This window comes from Parasteatoda tepidariorum, chromosome 5 (assembly GCF_982258835.1).
Source record: "Parasteatoda tepidariorum strain Cologne lab strain chromosome 5, Ptep-v5.0, whole genome shotgun sequence".
NCBI classification, from domain to species: Eukaryota; Metazoa; Arthropoda; class Arachnida; order Araneae; family Theridiidae; genus Parasteatoda; species Parasteatoda tepidariorum.
Window position 1 is genome coordinate 120,808,078 of NC_141759.1, and position 20,456 is coordinate 120,828,533.

Here is a 20,456-nt window from a genome sequence, read left to right on the forward strand (position 1 = left end):
CGTCTGGGCTATTGGGGGGGAGGGAAATGAGTGTTGGCTGGAACTGTCCAAGAAATGCTCTCCACCCCTACCACTTGTATTGGATTGCGAAACTTATTATGCAATGAATAAAAAAGAATTGTGTTCTAGCCTCTTATTCTGTTCTCTCAAAAAGAGCATTCATCGGATAACGGTTCTGTAAACATGTAACAAATTAGTTTTATTAAATGCAATGAAATGCTGCTCTATTTATCTTATAGTTGTGTCTCTTTCCTAACTTTAATGTCTTTTATGACAAAGTTTTACTTCAAGGTTTGATTCCGCTTTCGACGTCACCTCTTCACACAAGATCCGAAGCTCCAACGACATGCAGTTTGCCTTCTCTTATTATTATTACCTGATGAGTGAAATGGAGTCTGTCGATGTGTCCGATATATTTCGTTCTTTTGACATTGACAAGAGTGGGTGAGTGAGGGATCTTTTCCTACATCTTCTTGACTTTCCTATGCTCCATTGTTTTTGCTGTGTTTTGAAGCCTCACAACGCGATCATTTTAGTTTGAGACTCTCTCAAATAGTATTTCTTGCATTTGTCACCTGATTTATTATTTGTGTTTTGTGTTTAAAAGAAAAATCATTATAAAAATTTATAATAATATACATGAGTATAATAATAATAATGAGTATAATAATAATAATAAAATCTTAATAATATACAGGCTTCAAAATTCAAACCTAAAGGATAATTTGTAAAATTAACTTTTTCTCTATACTCAAACAAAATGCCTACACAAACGTATGACGGTGCAGAGCTTGCACCAAGAACAAACAGTAATAAACAAGTAAAAAGAGGTCAAATCAGATTTGCCAAAAAAGCGAGTTTTTTCTAAATCTACCAACTAGGACTGGGCGATATTAGAAATTATATGATGCATCGTCAATTTTGCATCGCGATATAGTATTTCTGAATTTCAATTACTTGTAAGGCACAGAAAGTCAGATTTCTATCGAAACTCCATACTCAAATTGATTTAAATCAATTTATAAGTTTGAATATATATGTTTTGCTTAAGAAAGATATTAAATAAATTGACTACTATGCACAAAACTTACTTAAAATATTTATTGAAAAAATGTGTAGATACGGAATGAAATATTTGCACCTCTTTATCGTTTATGAGCTATTAACGTATCTAATTAAGTACCTAATTACCTAAATTATTAATTAAATAAATTATTAATTCATTATTAATTAATTTAGGTAATTATTAGGTAATTTTACTACGCTTTTAACTAGAAATAAAAGAAAGTTTAAAACGATAGGTTTATGAATTATTTGAAAATCAATTAGTTTAAGCGAATGAAATTTTGAAGAAAAAAAGTTTAAAGCCATAAAAAGTAATTTTACTAAATGAGCCATATAAAAATAACTTTGATAATTACATAATTATTAAGTTCGATTGTAATGCTCAAATTCTAAATGAAAAAGTAAACGCAAGTTTTGTTAAATTTTCTAAAAATGATCACGCAAATAATGAAAGATTTCTTAATTTAAAAATAAATAATAAAAAATAAATAAAATAGAAATTATCAATATATTTACCTAACAATATAGAAAGAAAATTTAAAAAATAAGTTCGTTAAAAATTATTTGTATGTTCAAAACAAAGTGCTAAATAAATTTAAAAAAAAAATAATAATAATAAAACGCTTTTAAATCACTATTTTTTATTATTATTATTTCACATAAATAATTACATTAAATTGAATAATGACCGAATTATGAACGAAAAACAAAGTAAGGTTTAATTTCTTAAAAATAAAAACAAAAGAATTGTGATATTCGATAATATATTTAGCTAATTAACTAATAATATTAAAAGAAAATTTTAAAAAAAACTGATTGTACTCTCTAATAAAACGAAAAAAATGAATAAAATTCACAAACCTTTAAAATTGTTTTGAATAAACGAAGTTGATTGACTTATGTCCAAATCCAAATGACAAAAAATAAGTTTTGTTTTAACTTTATTTCTAAAAATAAAAGCAACTCAAGCAGGAGCCCCCACCATGGGGGAAGGTGGGCGCACGATGCGCCCACTTAAAGCTTGGGGGGGATTTTTACACTAAATAAAACGAATAGTTTGGGGGGGAATTTAGAATTTTCCCAAGAATGCGCCCAAGAACTTGGGGGGGGGGGGCACAGAACTCAAGATTTATAAATTTAAAATCAGTAATGAAAACCCATTAAATTATTAGAAGTTTTATCCAAAAAGTTTTTAATAAATTAAAAGAAAAAAAAAACCTAACAAATTTAATAACTTTGTAACTTAATTCTTTTTGGGCGCCTTAAATTAGATTTCCGATAATTTTCACATTTCAAAATAAGAAAAAGTTTTGTTGAAAAAAAAATTACCTAATTAATGACCAAATTCTATATAAATTCTTTTCAATAATAGATTGCGTTCAGAACAAGGCAACGGCAGCAATCACGAAGTTAGTCCCACTGAAAATAATCTACAAGAAATGATATCAAGTTGTGACAAAGAGAAAAAACAAAAAACTAAGAGGTGCGAAAGCGAACATGCGAGATCACAATATAGTATTCTCAAAACTCTGGTTCTGATTCTACCGCTAATCAATCAAGGCCATTTCAACATAACGAGACGAACACCCCGAGTGGGGATCGGAACGTAAGGGAAGATCCTTGCGTGTCTTATATCGCTATATTGTCTTTCCTCGAAGACTTAAATCAGATTTCTGATGCATCAGAAATCTGATGCACCGCCTGGAACGAAAGTCGCTGTATCGACTTGCCGATATATGCGTTCAATCGATATGTCACGATACATCGATTTATAGCCCAGTCCTACTACCAACCGTTTTTTTAACTCTACATCCCTAAATAACTAAAGCAAATTTTCGCCTCAAACTCACCAGAATTACTAAATATCATTAATATCTTATGAAACACAACAGATTTAAGATCAAAAATTTTATTATTTATTTCTTTTATTGAAAACAAAATTATCTGTTTGAAAATATCGCCTTGCAGAATAAGCTGTAGTAAGCAGCCGTATACTTTCTACCAAGAAGTAGAGCAGAACAAATAAGACCAAAAATAACAACTTATCATACTTTACAATAAGAAGAGTTTAAACTTTAGTAATGAAAGAAAAAAAATCTGTTTTAAATTCAAATTCTGTGAATCAAAAATTATGTCTGTTTTAACTTCATAACCATTTGTGCAAAAATCCTGAAATTTGGACAATTTAAACCATTTAAAACTTGGTAAATTTCTTTAAAATCATTTAAAACTTAGCTCTCTTGAAAAGAACATGTTATAATTAATATTTTGCATGGGTGTTAGCATTATGCATTGTTAAATTTAAGCTGCAACTTCAATTTCAATTATCTTAAAAATAACATCAGTATAGTTTGCTAGCTTACAACTCAATTGTATCAAAAACGAGTTTATTGCATGTTTTCTTTATTTCTGTTGCATGTGCGTTAATATGTATAAAAATCTGTTTCTTTTTCAACATGTTGATTTTCTGAAAGAAAATTACTGAGAAGAAGCAAATAATTTAAAAAGAAATTCAATTATCTTAATTTTTTTTTTTGTTATTGTATGGTTATGTGTAAATTTTATTATTCCTGAGGCAAAAAAGAAATCCAGGCTCTTTAATAAAAACCCTTAGTTTTTTTTTATTTTATTATTATTATTAAATGTTAACTGAGGCTAGAATATGGGCTCAAAATATGGATAGTTTAACAAGAAAAACATCTGTTTTTTATTAAGCTTGCCACATTTCAAGATTTCGAACCCTGCAATATTAATACATAAAACTAAAATCAGTGGCGTGACAGCCTCTAGATGGCCTACTGTGCCCATCTCAGTTTTCCTGACCTTTGGGCTCAGGGGCAGATGTTCCGGTCAGCCCAATGCGGAATCCCCAGTTTTCAGTTCCCAAGCATGCTTGATACTCATTTTATTGACCCACTGAAGGGATGAAAAGCTGAGTCAGCCTTGCCCGGCCCGAGGATCCAACCAAGCACCTGTGTCACGATAATAATGCATAATACTAATACGTAAACAAACTTAAAAGTGAATAAAAAATTATGTTTCTTTTCATCTTATAAGAATATCATAATTTGTAAACTGTGGTTCCTTTCACCTGATTTTAATCATTTTTCTATGGCATACAAAAGATCACAGTGTGCATTTAAAATGGAATGTTGTGTGCATTCCCATTTGTAGTCTGTTGCTTCGCTTCATCCAATTTTAATCATTTTTATATGGCGTACAAAGCTTTTAATATTTTATGTGCTTGTATGTATAATAATGTTTTATGTATTTGTAAGCATTTCCTTTATAGGTCGTGGTCTGATCGAGAAATTCGTACAGTTCTTGCACGCCTTTATGACTTACCCTTGGATTTTTCCTCTGTTGCTGTATTTGAACAAATGATTGTCAACTGCTCTTTAACAACAGAAAAGGAGTCTAAATTGGTATGTTATTATTCCATTCATAATTTTCTTCTCATTGTTTCTAACTCTTAATAAGAATACTATAAATTACATTTATCTTTAAATAAGATTTTGATATTCGAAATGTACATAAATTTATATTAGCATAAACTTTTTATGAGAAAATCTTTTAAGAAGAAATTTATGTGGTCAGAAATTCTACAGAGTAAATATATTCTTTTGAATTATCTATAAACTGAGTAAATTAATTTTTTTCCATTCATCCACATTATTTTGCATATTCAAAATTCTGTGTAATAAAATTATGTCCCTTTATATTTTTTATGTTTTATTGCAGCCCGTATATTTTCTGGTTGACAAGTTTTTGACAATGAATGGTTTTAAGCGTCATTTTAAAAAAAAACGTTTTGACACAAATTTGACAGTTGTCAAAACTCCAAAATTTTGGTGTGAGGATAATTATTAGCTATGGGGTAAATATGACACATTTATAAATAAACATACATATAAAATTATGAGCGATAAATCATCTTCTTGAATTATTTTGACAATAAACTCTCTTTTTGTTTTGACAATTACTGTCAAAAACTCAAATTTTGCTGTAGAAAATATTAAATAATTTTAAATAAAAATTTAAATTCATCCAATCTGTTAATTTCTTTGATTGTTGAACTACAGGAACAATCATTTTATATAAACTTAACAATCATCTTATAAGTAAAATCAACTTTACTTCCTCTTTTTCTCAAAGCATGTGATTACCAAAAATAGTTTTGAAGCTCTCCAAATTCATTTTTCAGTTTTGTATGAATGAGATCGAAAACATTCTTTTGATTGATGCTGAGCTGTATGGCAAACTATTCTAACATAATAAATAACGAGTAATTAGAACATTTATTCTAATAACTCTACTAAATATTGATAATTTCTTAGTTAAATACTTGAATTGCAAAAATAGATTGCTTGATTGCAAAAATTATAAAAAAAAATCATTTAAGCAAAAATTTATCTTTTTTGTAAATTATAATTAATTTCTTATCAGGGAATATATTGATTTATTGGAAATATTCATGTGCATGCTAGCAGAATTGTAGAAAATTCTCAGATCTTAATATTTTCTCAGAACATAGTTTTTTATAGATCAAAATTTCTCCAAAGATATTAACGTTTTATTTATTTTTTTTTTAGTACAATAAAATAAAAAAACAATAATTGTTAAAAATTATTAAATACAATAATTTTTGTATAATTATATGAAATAATTAGTTAGTATAAAATAGTTTTGGGGAGTAAAGTTTATATCTTGTTAAAAAGTTTGATAAAAAATCAAAGAAAAAAATTTATGTGACGCAGTTTTTAAATAAACGAGCATATCTGTTAAAAAGTAATAAAAATCAAAATATATTGAAATAATTCATTAAATGAAATTTAAGATTTCACTCAGAAACTCAAAGAATTCAAGCTAATAAATACACAAATCGGCATATATTTTTTTAGCAAGGAAAAATTTTAAAACGCGACACATTTTTTAATAATTTGTTAGATAAAACATTTCTTCACGATTGCTTGAATTTTCCTCAATTCTTAGTTGCGCGATTGAACATGTTCTGCTCCCCTGTATATAAGCAATAACAACAAATGTTAAGAATAAAAAAAAATTCTAAGTTGGGTTAAGGAAATTATTGCCAACTTTTCTAAGTTTTAAATAGTCTAAAAAATCTGTCTAAGTTGAGCAATAAAATAATTAAAATAAATATTTAGATTGATAATACATAATTAACAACTCATAGTTATCTGTAATGTAAACCTAATAGTTGTAGCAAATAATATTAGGTAATCTTAAAGTATTGAGTAACATAACCATATTTTTAGAAAAATCAGTTAATAGTTTCAATAATTTTTGCTATGTATTTTACATATGTTATACACTATAAATCTTAATTATAATTGTATATAATACAAGTTTTGATTTATTATTTATAAAATATCCCGAATGACTAAAAAGAAACTTGCCTGAGGTTTTTTAACAGTTTTTATCATTTTTTTACACTTTTTGACAGGTTTTTGAGGTGTTGTGTCAAAACTGCAACCTTGAATATTTTGTCTAATTAGCATTATTTACAACATTATAGCAAACTTAAAAATAATAATTCAACAGAATAAAACATATATAAAATATTATTTAGCCATTTTACTGTTCATCTGTAAAATCCCTGTTTATTGTTTTGTTCAGATAATATGGTGTTTTGTTGAAAATCGAATGCTCAGCTTCTGTCAAACGTATGAGATTAGAAGGAGGGTTCCTTACAGAATCACTCGTATTTGTTTTTTAATCTTTCAATAATTTAGGATTTTTTAATATTTTGCTTTGCATTTCCCTTCTTGTTTGCAGCAAATGTATTAAGTGTGTATGAAAATTGATTTATTATATAGTTTCAGGAAATTATTCTTCATTTATTTCGAATCAAAACATATTCCTTTTTACGAAACCTGTAACAATGTTCCAAATGTTTTTCTTGGAATAAAACACTACAAAACTTCATTTAAATCAGTCAGTAGTTATGTGTTTTGATTAGATATTTGCCATCTTTCATCTTTTCTTATCATTCATCTTTGTAAAGATTTTAATTTGCAAATTTAATTTGCAAATTTGGAAGGCTCTATGCATTAAGGATTACAATTTGTTATGTGATATAATTATTTTTTTCAACAGAAATATCTTCAAGCAATTATTAATCTACTAACATCAATCATCAAGTTTTTTCACCCTAATTTTTTAGGAACCTTATCATTTCAACAGAGTAATTGTAATTTACTTTGCATAACAATTAAATCTTTTGAAACACTACAACCAATAGTTTTTGTTAAAATCTTTTTTTAAAAAAAATTTGTTTGCATACAAAAAGAGTCCACTATAAATGTAGATATGATACAAATTCTTTAAACTTTGCATTACTGTTTTTTTTTTTTTTTTGTAATAATAATAATTTTTGTGGTTTCTAAAATCATATGAAAATAATCAAATTATTTTAAGGTTAGCTAAAGAATTCAATCATAATCTTGTTGTTATAAATGGCTGTTTTCAATTCAATGGCTCTAAAAAAATTGGAATAGTAAGTGCTGCATTCTGTTATTGTATGTAATATTCTGTGTGAAAAAAAATTACTATGAAATTAAAATTAATTAATCAAGCCCAATAGCAAATTTAGATTTTTTGAGATTTTCAAAAAGTTAAGCATTAATAAAAGCCAAACATTTTAAAAGAATAATTAAAAAGTTATAGTTGGTTTACTCTGATACATTAAGTCTGCATTATAATTAATTACACTGTCGTGCAAAAGCTTTTGGTCAGCACGTGAAAGGCAATTTTAACCTTTCTATGCAAATTTTTTTTTCTGTAGGGATGATTTCTGTTTTATTTAGTCAAGCCAGCATATATATTACACTTGATTTCAGAATTTTTACTTTTCTTGCAATTTATTATTATTTTTTATTTTCTTCTTTGGATTAAATTTAAAACATTGCACTCAATTCAGTTGAATATTTCTTTTTATATATAATTCGAGTATTGTAAGAACTAATTCTTCGAAAGTAAATGTCAATAATAAATTAAAGTTAAAATCGCTATTTCCATAAATAAATATGCAAAACTTATGCTTATTTGTTAAAATTGTAACTTTCAATTGTATTTTAATCCAATTCTTAGATATACAAAAATCGCTTCACAAAAAACAAATACCCGACTGATAGGAAAATTGCATTTGATTTAAAGTTACTTTCAAAGCGCTAACTTTGCTTTCTGGTTGATAAGCATATTAAGAATGTTTAGGAATAAAACTATACGTTATTATTTCATTTCCAATCAACTATCTATAATATTGAGTTTGACTAAAGAATTTTGCACGCTAGTGTAAATGCAGAATAAATTTGTGTCTGAAAAAAAATTCTTTTTCAACAAGAAAATAGGATTTCTTATAAAGAGTATGAACTTTGCAAAACTCTTTTCAAACAATTGAAAGTTATAGAACTAAACATGTAAGTCAGATCAGTTAATGTTATTTACTTTAAAATTTAAATAATACATTTTAAAGATTGAAAGACTAGCATAGTGTTTAAACTCTTTGATTGAACTGGAGTAAAGGAAAACCCATTAATGCTTTTTAAACAGCTTATAAACTGGAGGAAAATGACCAGAATTTAAAAATTCTTGTATGAAAATTTTCCCCGTCTGTTTTTTTTTTTTTTTTTTTTTTTTTTTTTTTTGCATGTCTCTGAATGAAGTAATCTTATCATTGCTTAAAGATGGAATGCTGAAACACTGTAAACTAATTTAAGTATTCTACTCTTCTAAAAAAACTGTTGCAATCAAAGTTAGAGGCAAAAATTTGTGATCTGAATCGCACACCAGAGTTTTAAAGCTTCTAATATATATATATCATATTAACCTGGACAGGTTGCGTAGCGTTTTCAAAAAGCTCTTAAAGGTGCTTATTTTTTATTTATGTTTTTAAAATCCCTTAAAGGTGCTTTTTTCATTTGGTGTTTTTAAAATGTGCATAACTTTCCCTTTTCGAAAATGATATTTTTTTTAACATGTCAATTTTCGCCGTATGAAAACCGTGCTTTTCAAATTGCTCAATTCAACGTTTTCACAATTGATTCAACAATCTTTTTTAGCATACCATCGGTCCATAGCGTATGAAAGCGCCAATCATTTTACAAGTTTGATGAAATACTTGCAAGTCCGCATGTGCGCCTACTGAATTGGATTCTGTGAGATTATTACACCCTCATGCGCAGCTCTGTTGCATTTTGCAAGATATTCTCGGTTTCAGGCTTCATTTTCCACCCTTCTGATATCGAAACAAAAAATCTCTCGATTACTTTATAATGGCTAATATAATAAAGAAAAGAGTTCTTTGTCAGAAACTAGTTATTTTATCATGATCATGTAAAGTCTTTGTAAATTATTTTGCATTTTGTTTATGTATATAGTGCTTAAAAATACTTTTTAAGTGCTTTAAAAGTACTTAAAAGGTGCTTATTTTTTGTTGAAAGATTTGGCAACGCACCTTGCTATACACAACAAAAAATGTTAAAGAACATAAGCAAGCATCCCTTTACTCAGTTATCATTTTTAAAAGCAACCACATTTATGCTGTTGTTAAAGATAGAATCTGTATTTATTCTTTTTAGCCTGTTGTCAGTGAAACTCTTGTGAAGTCCTGTCAACCCATCTCTCATCTGCTGCTTCAGCGTTTCGGCAGTCGCAAGAGGAATGCCTACGAGGTGGTGGGGGAGGAGGAAGTGGCCTTTAAAATGATTCACAACAACCTCACTCAAGTTCTTGGCCAAATAGACGACCTGAGGAAAAATCCCAAGTCTGTCTCCCTTCTCATTCCCTTTACTCTCTCTCTTCCTTTTTGATTTTCTTGTAAATTATATATTTTTTTTTCTCTCCAGGAAATTTGTCTGTTTAAATGACAACATGAATCATGGCACACAAGAAGCTGAATTGGTAAATTATTTTATATATGTGTATCCTGTGAATTTATGAGAAGCATTTTGAATATTTGTGATAAATTGTGTAAAACGGATAAGCAGTTTTATTCCCAAATTGTTTGCTTTCAAAACTCCAATTTTTAAATATTAGACATTTATTTCATTCTTTTAATTTAAGAGAACATTCTGTTATATCTTAAAGTACCTTTTTTTTATATTTTACTGAACCCAAAATATAACAAAGCAAAAATCATAATTACATTACAAGAAATAAAATTATCCTAAGATGAAATAAGGAAAAATCACAATTGCATTTTTTAAGTCTTTATCATTAGAAAAAAATAGCAACAAAAATGAAATATCATGTGCAAAATTGTATTGTCAACTTGTATTATAAAACTGTAACTTAGACTGTATTATAAAACTGTAACTAAGAAACCGGGTTTGATAAATATATTTTACATATTTATATATAAAAGCTGCAAATAAATATATTTTGAATTTATGTTTCCATATTATGTTACAATTATTATGTTTTTATGTTTCAATATTGTTATCTCATTAAATTAAATATAAAGATAACATAAAAGTGTACTACGAATTACAAAAAGCTTAAAATTTTTAATCTCCTTTGATAATTTTTCTAAAATATTTGCTTTCAAACGCATTTTATTTTTACTCAGATTTATTACTGTGCAAGGGTTTATGAAACCTTGAGAGATCTTTCATGAGGGTTTATAGGATCTTTGTGGAAAACATTACTCTAACCTGCAATAAATATAAAACTTTTTTTTACAGAATTGCTACAAACCCTATTTAATTCACACTAACAACGCTTTGAAACTGGCATTTCAAAAATAAAAAACTTGCTTCACAAGAATTTTTTGACTGCATTTAAAAGAACTTTCTTTTCATTACAACTCTAGCTGTAATAAGATTATTACTCTGAAGCTTGGAAATAATTATCTATAAAGAAAAGGGGAGAAAAGCCACAAAAATGTGGACATAACTGCTGCTGATTGACTGTTCTCTCTTTTTTTTTTACTATTCATTCACATTCCGTAAATAGGAATAAAATTGAATTACTTTTCATTAGTAAACAATTGTAAATGTCACAAAAATTGTCATCTTTTAATTTTATTAAAAACTATGCTTAAAATAAAAATTTGTGGTACAATTTAAAGAAATTCGCCATTTTTTGAAGATATTTTTTATTTATTTATTTACTTTTTTTTTCAATTTTTTTTTATTTTTAAGAGTAGTTTTTCTGTTGCAACTTATTTTATAGCAATTGTTTGTAAACGGAGCACTATTTGGTCGCTAGTTTCATTCTATTCTTCATTTAAAAATAATGGCATAATAGTGGAAAAACTCTTAATTTTAATACATGCATGTGTCTACAATTCTAATTCACTCAGTCGCATTTTTATCCGACATTAAAGTGATAAATTCCAAAATATTAAATAATAATTTGAACTATTTAGGTCATACATAATTTAATGAACACCCATTTTCAGATCCGAGCAGTGATTGAGGATTTTTATGAAGCTTTGTTTCCATCGAGATCTCAGTTTGAATTGAATCCTGAGTACCGCAACAGATTTCTGTATGTGGCTGACCTGGAGGAGTGGAGGAGGACGCGTGACATCATACGCGCTGTCACTTACATTACGCTGGCCATCCTCATCATCTTCTCCATCACATCCTTCTGGAAGGCTGAAGTATGTATCTCTCTTTCTCTCTCTCTTAAATATCTGAAGTCCAATTTGTTATTACATAGACATTTCGTGCTCATTAGAACTTCCAAAAGTAACCCTTCATTCCATTAACGTGTATCAAACCATTATAAGACCTCTGTATCAAACCCAATGATGTTAATCTTAGTTAATTTAATCATTTATACAGGTTATCTGCGCGCCTGGAATGTCATCAGAAATTGTGGAAAGGCATGAATTTCGGTATTGAACAAAATTTGTCATGATTTTAACTATTTTTTTTAAAAAAAATCATGGAAAGTTATGGATTTAAGTCATCGAAAAATCTAATTTTTAAAAGTAAATTTGCCCCCCCCCCTCTTAATTTCATGGTTTTCCGAATATCTGAATTTGTAACAAAATCCCCGCTCACAGTCATATTTTTTTAAAATACAAAATTTTTTTATCCTGTTCTTTAAAAAATTTTTTGTCCTTTCAAAAACAGTACGAAAAAACATCATTTCTAGAGCGGATTTTTCTCTTAAAACTTCTGTGATTTCAGAATTTTTATTATTATTTATTTATTTTTTATCAATTTAAATTGCCAGTCATTGGCAAATTTTTTTTTTTATTTTGAAATGAGAACAGACAAAAAAGAGTATTTTTTTCCTTTCCTGATGAACAAGAAAAGTATATAAAGATACTTTTCCTGTAAAGTTTTCTGTAGAATTATATTCTTTAGAATATAATTCTGCGGGAAAAAAATTTCTTTGCTTTTGTATTTTTTCAGCTATTTTATTGCTTTATCTCTTTCTTTACTTTGTTTTTTAAATTTAAAATCTATAAACATGAAGATGCAGAGTATGAAAGTTTTGGTTAGACCTATCATTTCAATGAATGTTATTATAATGCTTTTTTAAATTTATTCTTGTGTTTTTAGTAATAAAAGTAAAAGTATTAAAGTTTTTAGTATAAAAAGTAATAAAAGTTTTTAGTAAAATATTAACTTCGTTAAGAAATGAAAAAATATTTTAATTCGTCATGGAACGTCATGAAAAGTCACGGATTTGAAAATCTAAAATGTAGCAGATACCCCGAACATAGTTCCTGTTACACTTAAAAAACATTTTTACTGTATTTATGGTTTTTGATACAATAATTGATAAACTTTGACTTCTAGGGCTTTTTTTTTTTTTTTTTGTACAATCTGCAGTCATTTTGTTTTTAAAAAAGTTTTTTTTTTAACCTTGTATGGTTAGGGTTAACTACATCAATGTGATTAATTAATTAATAATATTGATGAAAAAAAACAGGTAAAAATGAAAGAAGTTTTAAAATCTTTGTTGTCAGAATTTAATTTTACTTCATTGATCCCAAAAAATTTAGTTTCAAACTATGTCTAACTGTTTTAACTGTCATTTTAAACATGTAAAATAATGTAAAACTATAGCTATGTGTTTTTATTTGTTATGCAATGGATGCATTTATTTAAGAAAAACAGTCTTTTTTTTAAAAGACAGCTCATCAAGTTCTGTGAATTTCTGTTTAAAGTATAAAGTCTCTGTGTCTATCTATTAATGTGCTCATAGATAACTATTCTATCTATTGATAGAGATCACAAAAAGGATTATATTTTAGAATGCAAGGCTTTTAATGAGAGCTGAAGAGGGATGGAAGAAAGACAACAATGTCATATGATACCTCAAATTATAAGTTTCTACTAAAATAAAAAAGAATTTATATAAATATTAATCAACCGACGCAGTGTTTTTTTTTCTTCTTCTTTTGTCGCTAGGGAATTATGCATCCCATGGACGCTTTATAACTTGTTTTTTTCTTATTCCCTTTATAATGTTCGGCATATCGATATGTTGTAGAACGTAAGGAGAATTGCTGACAAAGATCATAATCACTATAAAAAATAATTATTTTCATTAAAATTAAAAAAAAAATTTTGTGTGTTGACTTTAGTAAGAAAAGAAAAACTATGAAAAAATAGGAAAGCTTTTGTATTATATTTTTCTTATAGTTGAGAAAAAATTTCGCAAAAAGTCTTAACGAATTAAATAAGAGTTTAACGTGTGAATAACGTAACAAAGGAGAAAAAAAAATTTGGATTTGGTTGGTTTTACAGCCAAATGCCGTCAAAGCAGTGAATAATAATTCCAAACTTTAAAACTCATTAAATGCTCGTGCATTTATTATTATTATTATTAATTTGTTCGAAAAAGTTGTTACTTTGAGCAATATCCTTGCATTTTCATTGCTTTTCAACTAGTCTATGGTAATATTTATCTTATAGGGTTCATATTTTATTGTTCGATGATTTCTTTTTTTTATTTTGCAGATGAGAGCACCGGAGCGTTATCCCAGACTGAGGAATTTACAAAACAGACATTCCAATCCTCATTTTGTATGATAAGAAAGAATAATTTGTGAAGAAATATTTATGTAACCGAGCTTAAACGTGTGGATATTGGAAGACAGATGTTTCCGTATTCTTGGGAGTAAGAATTCATTTTAAAAAATTATGTTTACACAATGATGCAAATTTCTAGTGAATGCTTGAAATGAGCGCTGTCCTTCTTGCAGTCTGTAAATGTACTTCTACTATTTTCACGTTGCACAACACTTTGTTGACAAATACATAAAATACCCCTAGCAAATAATTTTTTTTTATCTTCACTTTGACATATCGAGCAAAATAAGGAAACTTTATACAGGCCAGTAGTTGTATTTTTAATAGTGACTACTTATCAAAACACGTGGTCACTTTTTAAAAAATTAATAATTTTAAATAATCAGAAAAAAAACCTGGTTTTAATGCTTCTTTTTAAGCCTTTCTCAAAATACGGTATGTGTTAAAAGGTTCCTTTCTAAAATGAAGAAACATTTTAAGTAACAAGCATGTAATAAAGTAATTTTTAAATTATGAATATTCATAATTCCATATTTATTAAAAAATAATAATAATAGTAAGATTCACATGCATTTTTAACAAAAAAGTGGTGATTGGGTAGCATTTGGCAGAATTTGGTTAGTAATTTTTTGGCAGGTGTTTGTCCTCCTGTGGTGATCAGTAATTTTGCCCTATAGTAGACTAACTTTTTATTATTTTTTTGACATTTTTAAATCGCATTTTACTCCTTTTGTTGACAAGTACCTTGTTAGACACTTTTCAAGTTTCTCCTTTAAAAAAAAATGTGCTACTCCTCTTTGGTGCAGCTCTTACTCTTCTTTTTTTTTCTTTTTAAATCTTTTAATAAGAGCCAAGAATTTATGAAAAGATCCTCATAAAAGTATGGCTCCCCTGTGGCAAAATTTTTTCGGGCTTTCTGCAACATACCTCTCTAGTATTAATATCTTTCTGCAAGATACTTAAAAATGACAAATGTACATGTTACTAATTAAAAGTAACAGAAGCGTTAACTTCAGATAAATAAATAAAAAAATCGGATCAAGTGAAATAATTTGTTTTATTTGAATATGTAATATTTTTATTCTAATATTATGGGCAATATTCTCACATTTTCTAGGAAGATAACAAACTAATTATTTCCTTTTCGAATTTTGTAATCCATCATCCCATTAAAAAAAAAAAAAGAATCGTGAAATCCATAGCAGTAACTACCAAAAAAAGAAATTAACTGTGAAATCATGCGAATCGGACTCTCCAAAAGGGGTTACTACATGCGTAGTTTCATTTCGAGATTCATTTATTGTAATAAATAATATTGTATTAAAAATATTGTATTAAAAATATCGGATTTTAAAAGCTTGTGAATCAGCAGTAATAAGTGCATAAAAAAGTAGAACGAAAATTTCTACAGTAAAGAAAACTAAATTTTTTACTTCATTATACTTTATTTTTTATTATTCTCAAATGATAATAGAAAAATCTTAAGCTTTTTTCCACTCCGATGCGCGAGAAAGGCATCTTTTAAATATAATTCTGCAGAAAAGATAAAATCTTTTCTTCGAAATTTCTGCAGAAAAGAAAAGCTAAATTTTTTTCATCCCAGAAGAAAAATCTTTCCGCAAGAACTCGGTAACGTTGTGCGATGATGTCGCCACGATTCTGCCACAGGGAATATATGAATGTTATGAAGTATAGCAGAGTCAAGATTACGTTGTTACAGTTGAACAATAAAAATTATGATTCATCAGAATTTTTGTAATAATCTGTAAAAAATAAGTGTTTTTCCTCCTAACTACCACGAAGTTTTGTTGTTTGCTGAGAATATTCGGATAAAAAAGTAACACTGAATTGTTACTTTTTTATATTTAATCAGTAAATTCATGCTCAATATTAATCACTTACCTATATAGAAATAGGTAGCAAAATTGAGCTAATTATATTATTGAACTTCTGATTAATGGTAGCTTGTCTTGAAGGTTAGCACCTGTTTATGACCAACACATTTTTTTTCCATCAAAACAGTCAATTTATGATTCGTAATTTTTGTGTTGTGATAAATTGAAATTTTTCCTTTTATAAGTTACATAACGCTAGTCATTATTATTATTATTATTTATAATAAAATGAAAGATTCAGCTTGAAATTTTTACTATTTATTCAGTTAACTAAAGTTTATTCCTATATTTATATTGTTTATATATATTTTTGAAGAATAGTTTGCTAGGTAAATAACTGTTGATAAATAATCCTTGTGTCTTCCACTTATGTTATTGATATTGTATCATAAAATTTTGTGCATTTATTGTACCCTTGAAATTGTGAAAGGAGAAGTGGTCAGTTAGATTGAAACATTATTGTTTGCCTGGTCTTCATTGAGCAAAAATATAAGGCGACCAAAAAAAAAACAGATTTACTTTATAATTTGAAAGCTCATTAAAATGTCACAACCAAACTTTAAAATAAATATTCGAACATCAAAAACCCGGTGGCCCGGTATAAAAATTCCATTCCTTCCATAAAGAATTTTGTAGGGCTATAAATGTCTTATAAGGTTTTTGTGCAAAGTCTTGTCTCACAACTGAAATGGAGAGGAAATTCCTTGAACTCAAGTCTGGTGAATAAAATGGCCATTATTGTGGTGTCCAAATGCCACCATTCCTGACTCTAAGTGTGCTGCAGCAGCCAACATTGAAACACATGTTTGAATGTGTATTTTTTTATCAATGCTTAACAAAAAATATCTGAAATTCTGGTGGTACATAAAAATAATTGGTCTTAAATTTTATCCAAATTATGTCATGTATTTAATGAGTGTGATATGAGGCCAACATGTTGGAAAGATTGCATTAGAGCGATAATATTTCTCAAGACTGATGCATTTAAATGAATTGAATTTCTTTATTTATTTGTTGGTTTTCTTCCTATAATGATATTGTGTTTCTAGTCATATCTCGTTTTGTATTTACATTTCATGATTAAATTTCATAGCATTCAGAGTATTTTTTTTTAATGATAACCTTCAATGTGTTATTATCATTAATATACATACCCATACATATATTATACACCTAAGCACACATTATTCCCACATTATTTAGAGACTCAAATTAAAGTGGAAAAAAAAGCATTTCCAAACTTTGTCCATTGTCCAACTTTGTCCAACTATGACTACTGAAGGAAGAAGAATTGTTAAAATCATCCAAAACCGGTTTTTTTTTTTAAAGAATAAAGTTTAAAAACATCTCTCTGTGAGAACACATGAATTTTATCCCATTAAACAAATAAACTGATTTTTAAATTATTTTAAACCTACATTTGCTTTTCTTATCCTCAATAATGACACATCAGTAAATGAATGTTTTTTTTTCCCACACTTAATTATTAATGTAGTAAAAACGCATTCTAAACACTCATTTTGTAGCACTAATATATATTTCTCACAATATTCTATGTTAGTGTAATCATTACAGAAGACGCTGTTATGAATTACATAAATTATACAATTTATTAACATATCAAAGTTGAAATAGCATTGTTAAAAATATATGTTTATCTGAATGAGTTTATTTTTTAAATTCTTCAAGTTGTTTAATACTATAACACTCTTAGCAATCCATGTAATACTTGCATGAAAAAATCGATAGGGCCTATTTTGTTCATAGCGGGTAGTTCTTTCTTTTACCTACCACTTTAGTTTTAAAAAATGTTCTACGCTTTGACACGAAATGAGAAATATTTACAAACATTATGGTATCTCGATCCTGAAAAGTAAATTACAAATAATAAAATATTTGTACTACCACTTTTTTTTTCAACTTGAAAACAGTTTTAAGTGGCGCCAGGCATAAATGAGTTCTATGCCTTTCTATCAGTTTTTTCAAAGTAGATAAATATCAAGTGCTATAGATTCCGACTTTTATTGTGAATATTTTGAATGTTACACAAAACAAAATAAGTATTTAAATTCGCACGATTTTCCAAAAGTAAACAGATCTACAAATTTATTTATTAAATTTATTCTGTTTCCTGTAATTTTTTACGATCTTTAATAAATTTTTTGTAATGGCTTTAATTTATAAAAATAATTTCTCTTCATCGATGTTGAATGTAAATAAGATGAGAAATATTTGTGCAGTAGAAAAGAATCAATTGTTGGAAGAAACTCTTTCAAAAGGAAAATTGTTTTCTCAGTTAAATACAATCCAAACCCTTTATAATCCCAACCACATCCTTGATTTTTAAATGTTAAGGGATTTTTCTTATCCTTTAGATTTGTTCAATAACTTTTGTTTTATTTAATACATAAATGTGGGTAATAGCTTGAAGTCAAGGAGAGAGCCATTTTCTCATGTGTGTTCCTTCTTTTAATCAACTTGCTACAGGGTTTTTTTTTATAAACATAAATTTATAAATTCCATTATTTATAATCATACAGGGTTGCCACCCCGCAGGAAGAATAGGGAAAACCTAGGAAACACAGGGACTTTAACAATCACTTAAAATAACAGGGAATTTTGAGTTTTTCTTTACAAACTGGGTAAATACAGGGAATTTCGGTTCCTATTTCCGGCTTTTAAAAAATGGCGACCACTCAAAAGGCAATCTATGGGATATTTAAGGATGATATTTCAGCTATACTAAGCTATTTCATTTACTATAGCATTGTTTAAATACGTTCAGCTGTTTCTTTTTTTGAAAATTTTCAGCAATTGAAACTAATATAGTTGGCCTACAGCTCATACAGTTTTCCTCTTAATAAATATGTTGAGGGGAAAACACAGGTTTTCTAGACTTGAGTGGCAACACTGCAATAGAACAAAAACTGGTTTTAAAAAAATCTATTTTGCGTTTGGATAATAAACTAAATTAATTTTTTTTTTATCTATATATAAATCAATCCCAAAAATATTTTAACATAAAGTATTAAGAAAACAGGGTGCTTAGCGAGCGATTTTAAAAAATGCTTAATGGTGCTTATTTTATATTTACGTTTATTAAAAGCCCTTACAGGTGCTTTTTTTTATTCGGGGTTTGTAAAAAAGTGCTTAGTTTTCTATCTTTAAAAAAGAGATTTTTTCTTTGCCATGCCGATTGTGGTTCTAAATTACAAAAAATGCATGATTTTCACAATTTTTCTCCGCAATATTTATCAGAACGATTATGTATTTTTGAAAATGTTTTTGAACTTAATTGATTTTATGTTTATAAATTAAGAGCTTTAAACTATGGAAAAAAATAATTTTTTATTACTGCAAAGATCCTAATTATGATTTTTTTTTTTGTTTTGGAAAGTAATTAACAATATTTTTTGAGTGCTTGAAAAGTACTTAAAAGCTGATTATTTTTTGTAGAAAAATCTGGCTACGCATCCTGGAAAAAATAACTTGATAAAGGGTTTTAAAAAAACAGCTCTGAAACTATATTTAATTAAAAATGAAAGTGGAAACAACATTCAACTTTTATTCATAAACTCAAAAGTTTTCAACAATATAACATGTTTATAAATTTTTAATAATCCTACGAAAAGAATTCAAAAATAGGCACTGAGATATATTTTCTCAAAATTATTTGTTTGATTTTATTTATATATATATATAATGAAAAATATCTTTTTAAATTAAAAATTAGAGTGAATACTTATAATGGCACAAAGCGTGATATCACAACTGTTGGTTTTAGAAAATACTAAATTTACATCGCTTTCAGTTGGTTACCTTTAATCATTGTCCCTTGAAACCTCCACTCTACAAGTTATTACGTGAGTCACAGTGGCTCAGTGGTATAGGCACTGTTATTGTGAAGCTTTGGGGTCCTATATGCGTGGTTCTATGCACATTTTTCTTCCAAACATTACCAAAAACACTTTTTTTCTACTTATGAGATCAAATAATTATAAACACTTCGGTCTAGAGCTATTCTACTTTTAGAGTCCACTGTTATATGTATACTTAAATTATGTAATTGAAATTCATAATTCCAAATACATGGTTCAGTCGTTTTAAGATTCAGATTCAGTGCCTGCCATTGGTAAAAAAAAAAAAAAAAGAATTGATAACACTTGTACATCGTTGAAATATTTCCTAATAGAGTGGATGAAATTGCAAGCAAAACAGTTTACAGCAGTCTATGGTTCTTTTTTAATTCAAAGCAAATCGAATTTCAGAATTAAAAGATTTTGGAGCTGTTGGCAACTCCATTTGTAAATTATTCTGATAATCCAATGAAAGTGCATGCAGCTTAATATTGATTATTGTTTCCAACTCATATTTATTTTATTTTGTTGGTATTTATTAGTTTAATTTCATTAATATTAAGCATTCGTAAAACTTAAAAAAGTAAAATGCTCCAAGTCCATTGATTAAAAATTTGACA

General features: G+C 27.5%; 1 protein-coding gene across 2 annotated transcripts in view; it reads left to right on the forward strand.

Moving 5' to 3' along the window:
* Positions 1-16,345, forward strand: part of Gnptab (N-acetylglucosamine-1-phosphate transferase subunits alpha and beta) — a 54,210-nt gene extending 37,865 nt beyond the window's left edge. Inside the window, exons 18-23 of one of the 2 annotated variants that reach the window (XM_087165026.1) lie at positions 292-444; positions 4,358-4,490; positions 9,666-9,850; positions 9,933-9,987; positions 11,489-11,692; positions 14,013-16,345. In XM_087165026.1, the coding sequence (XP_087021152.1) occupies positions 292-444; positions 4,358-4,490; positions 9,666-9,850; positions 9,933-9,987; positions 11,489-11,692; positions 14,013-14,084 (802 nt within the window). In that variant the 3' untranslated portion in view covers positions 14,085-16,345. Of the gene's footprint in view, positions 1-279; positions 445-4,357; positions 4,491-9,665; positions 9,851-9,932; positions 9,988-11,488; positions 11,693-14,012 lie in introns of both variants that reach the window. The other variant, XM_087165025.1, reaches the window with a different exon arrangement.
* Positions 16,346-20,456: the final 4,111 nt, after the last annotated feature.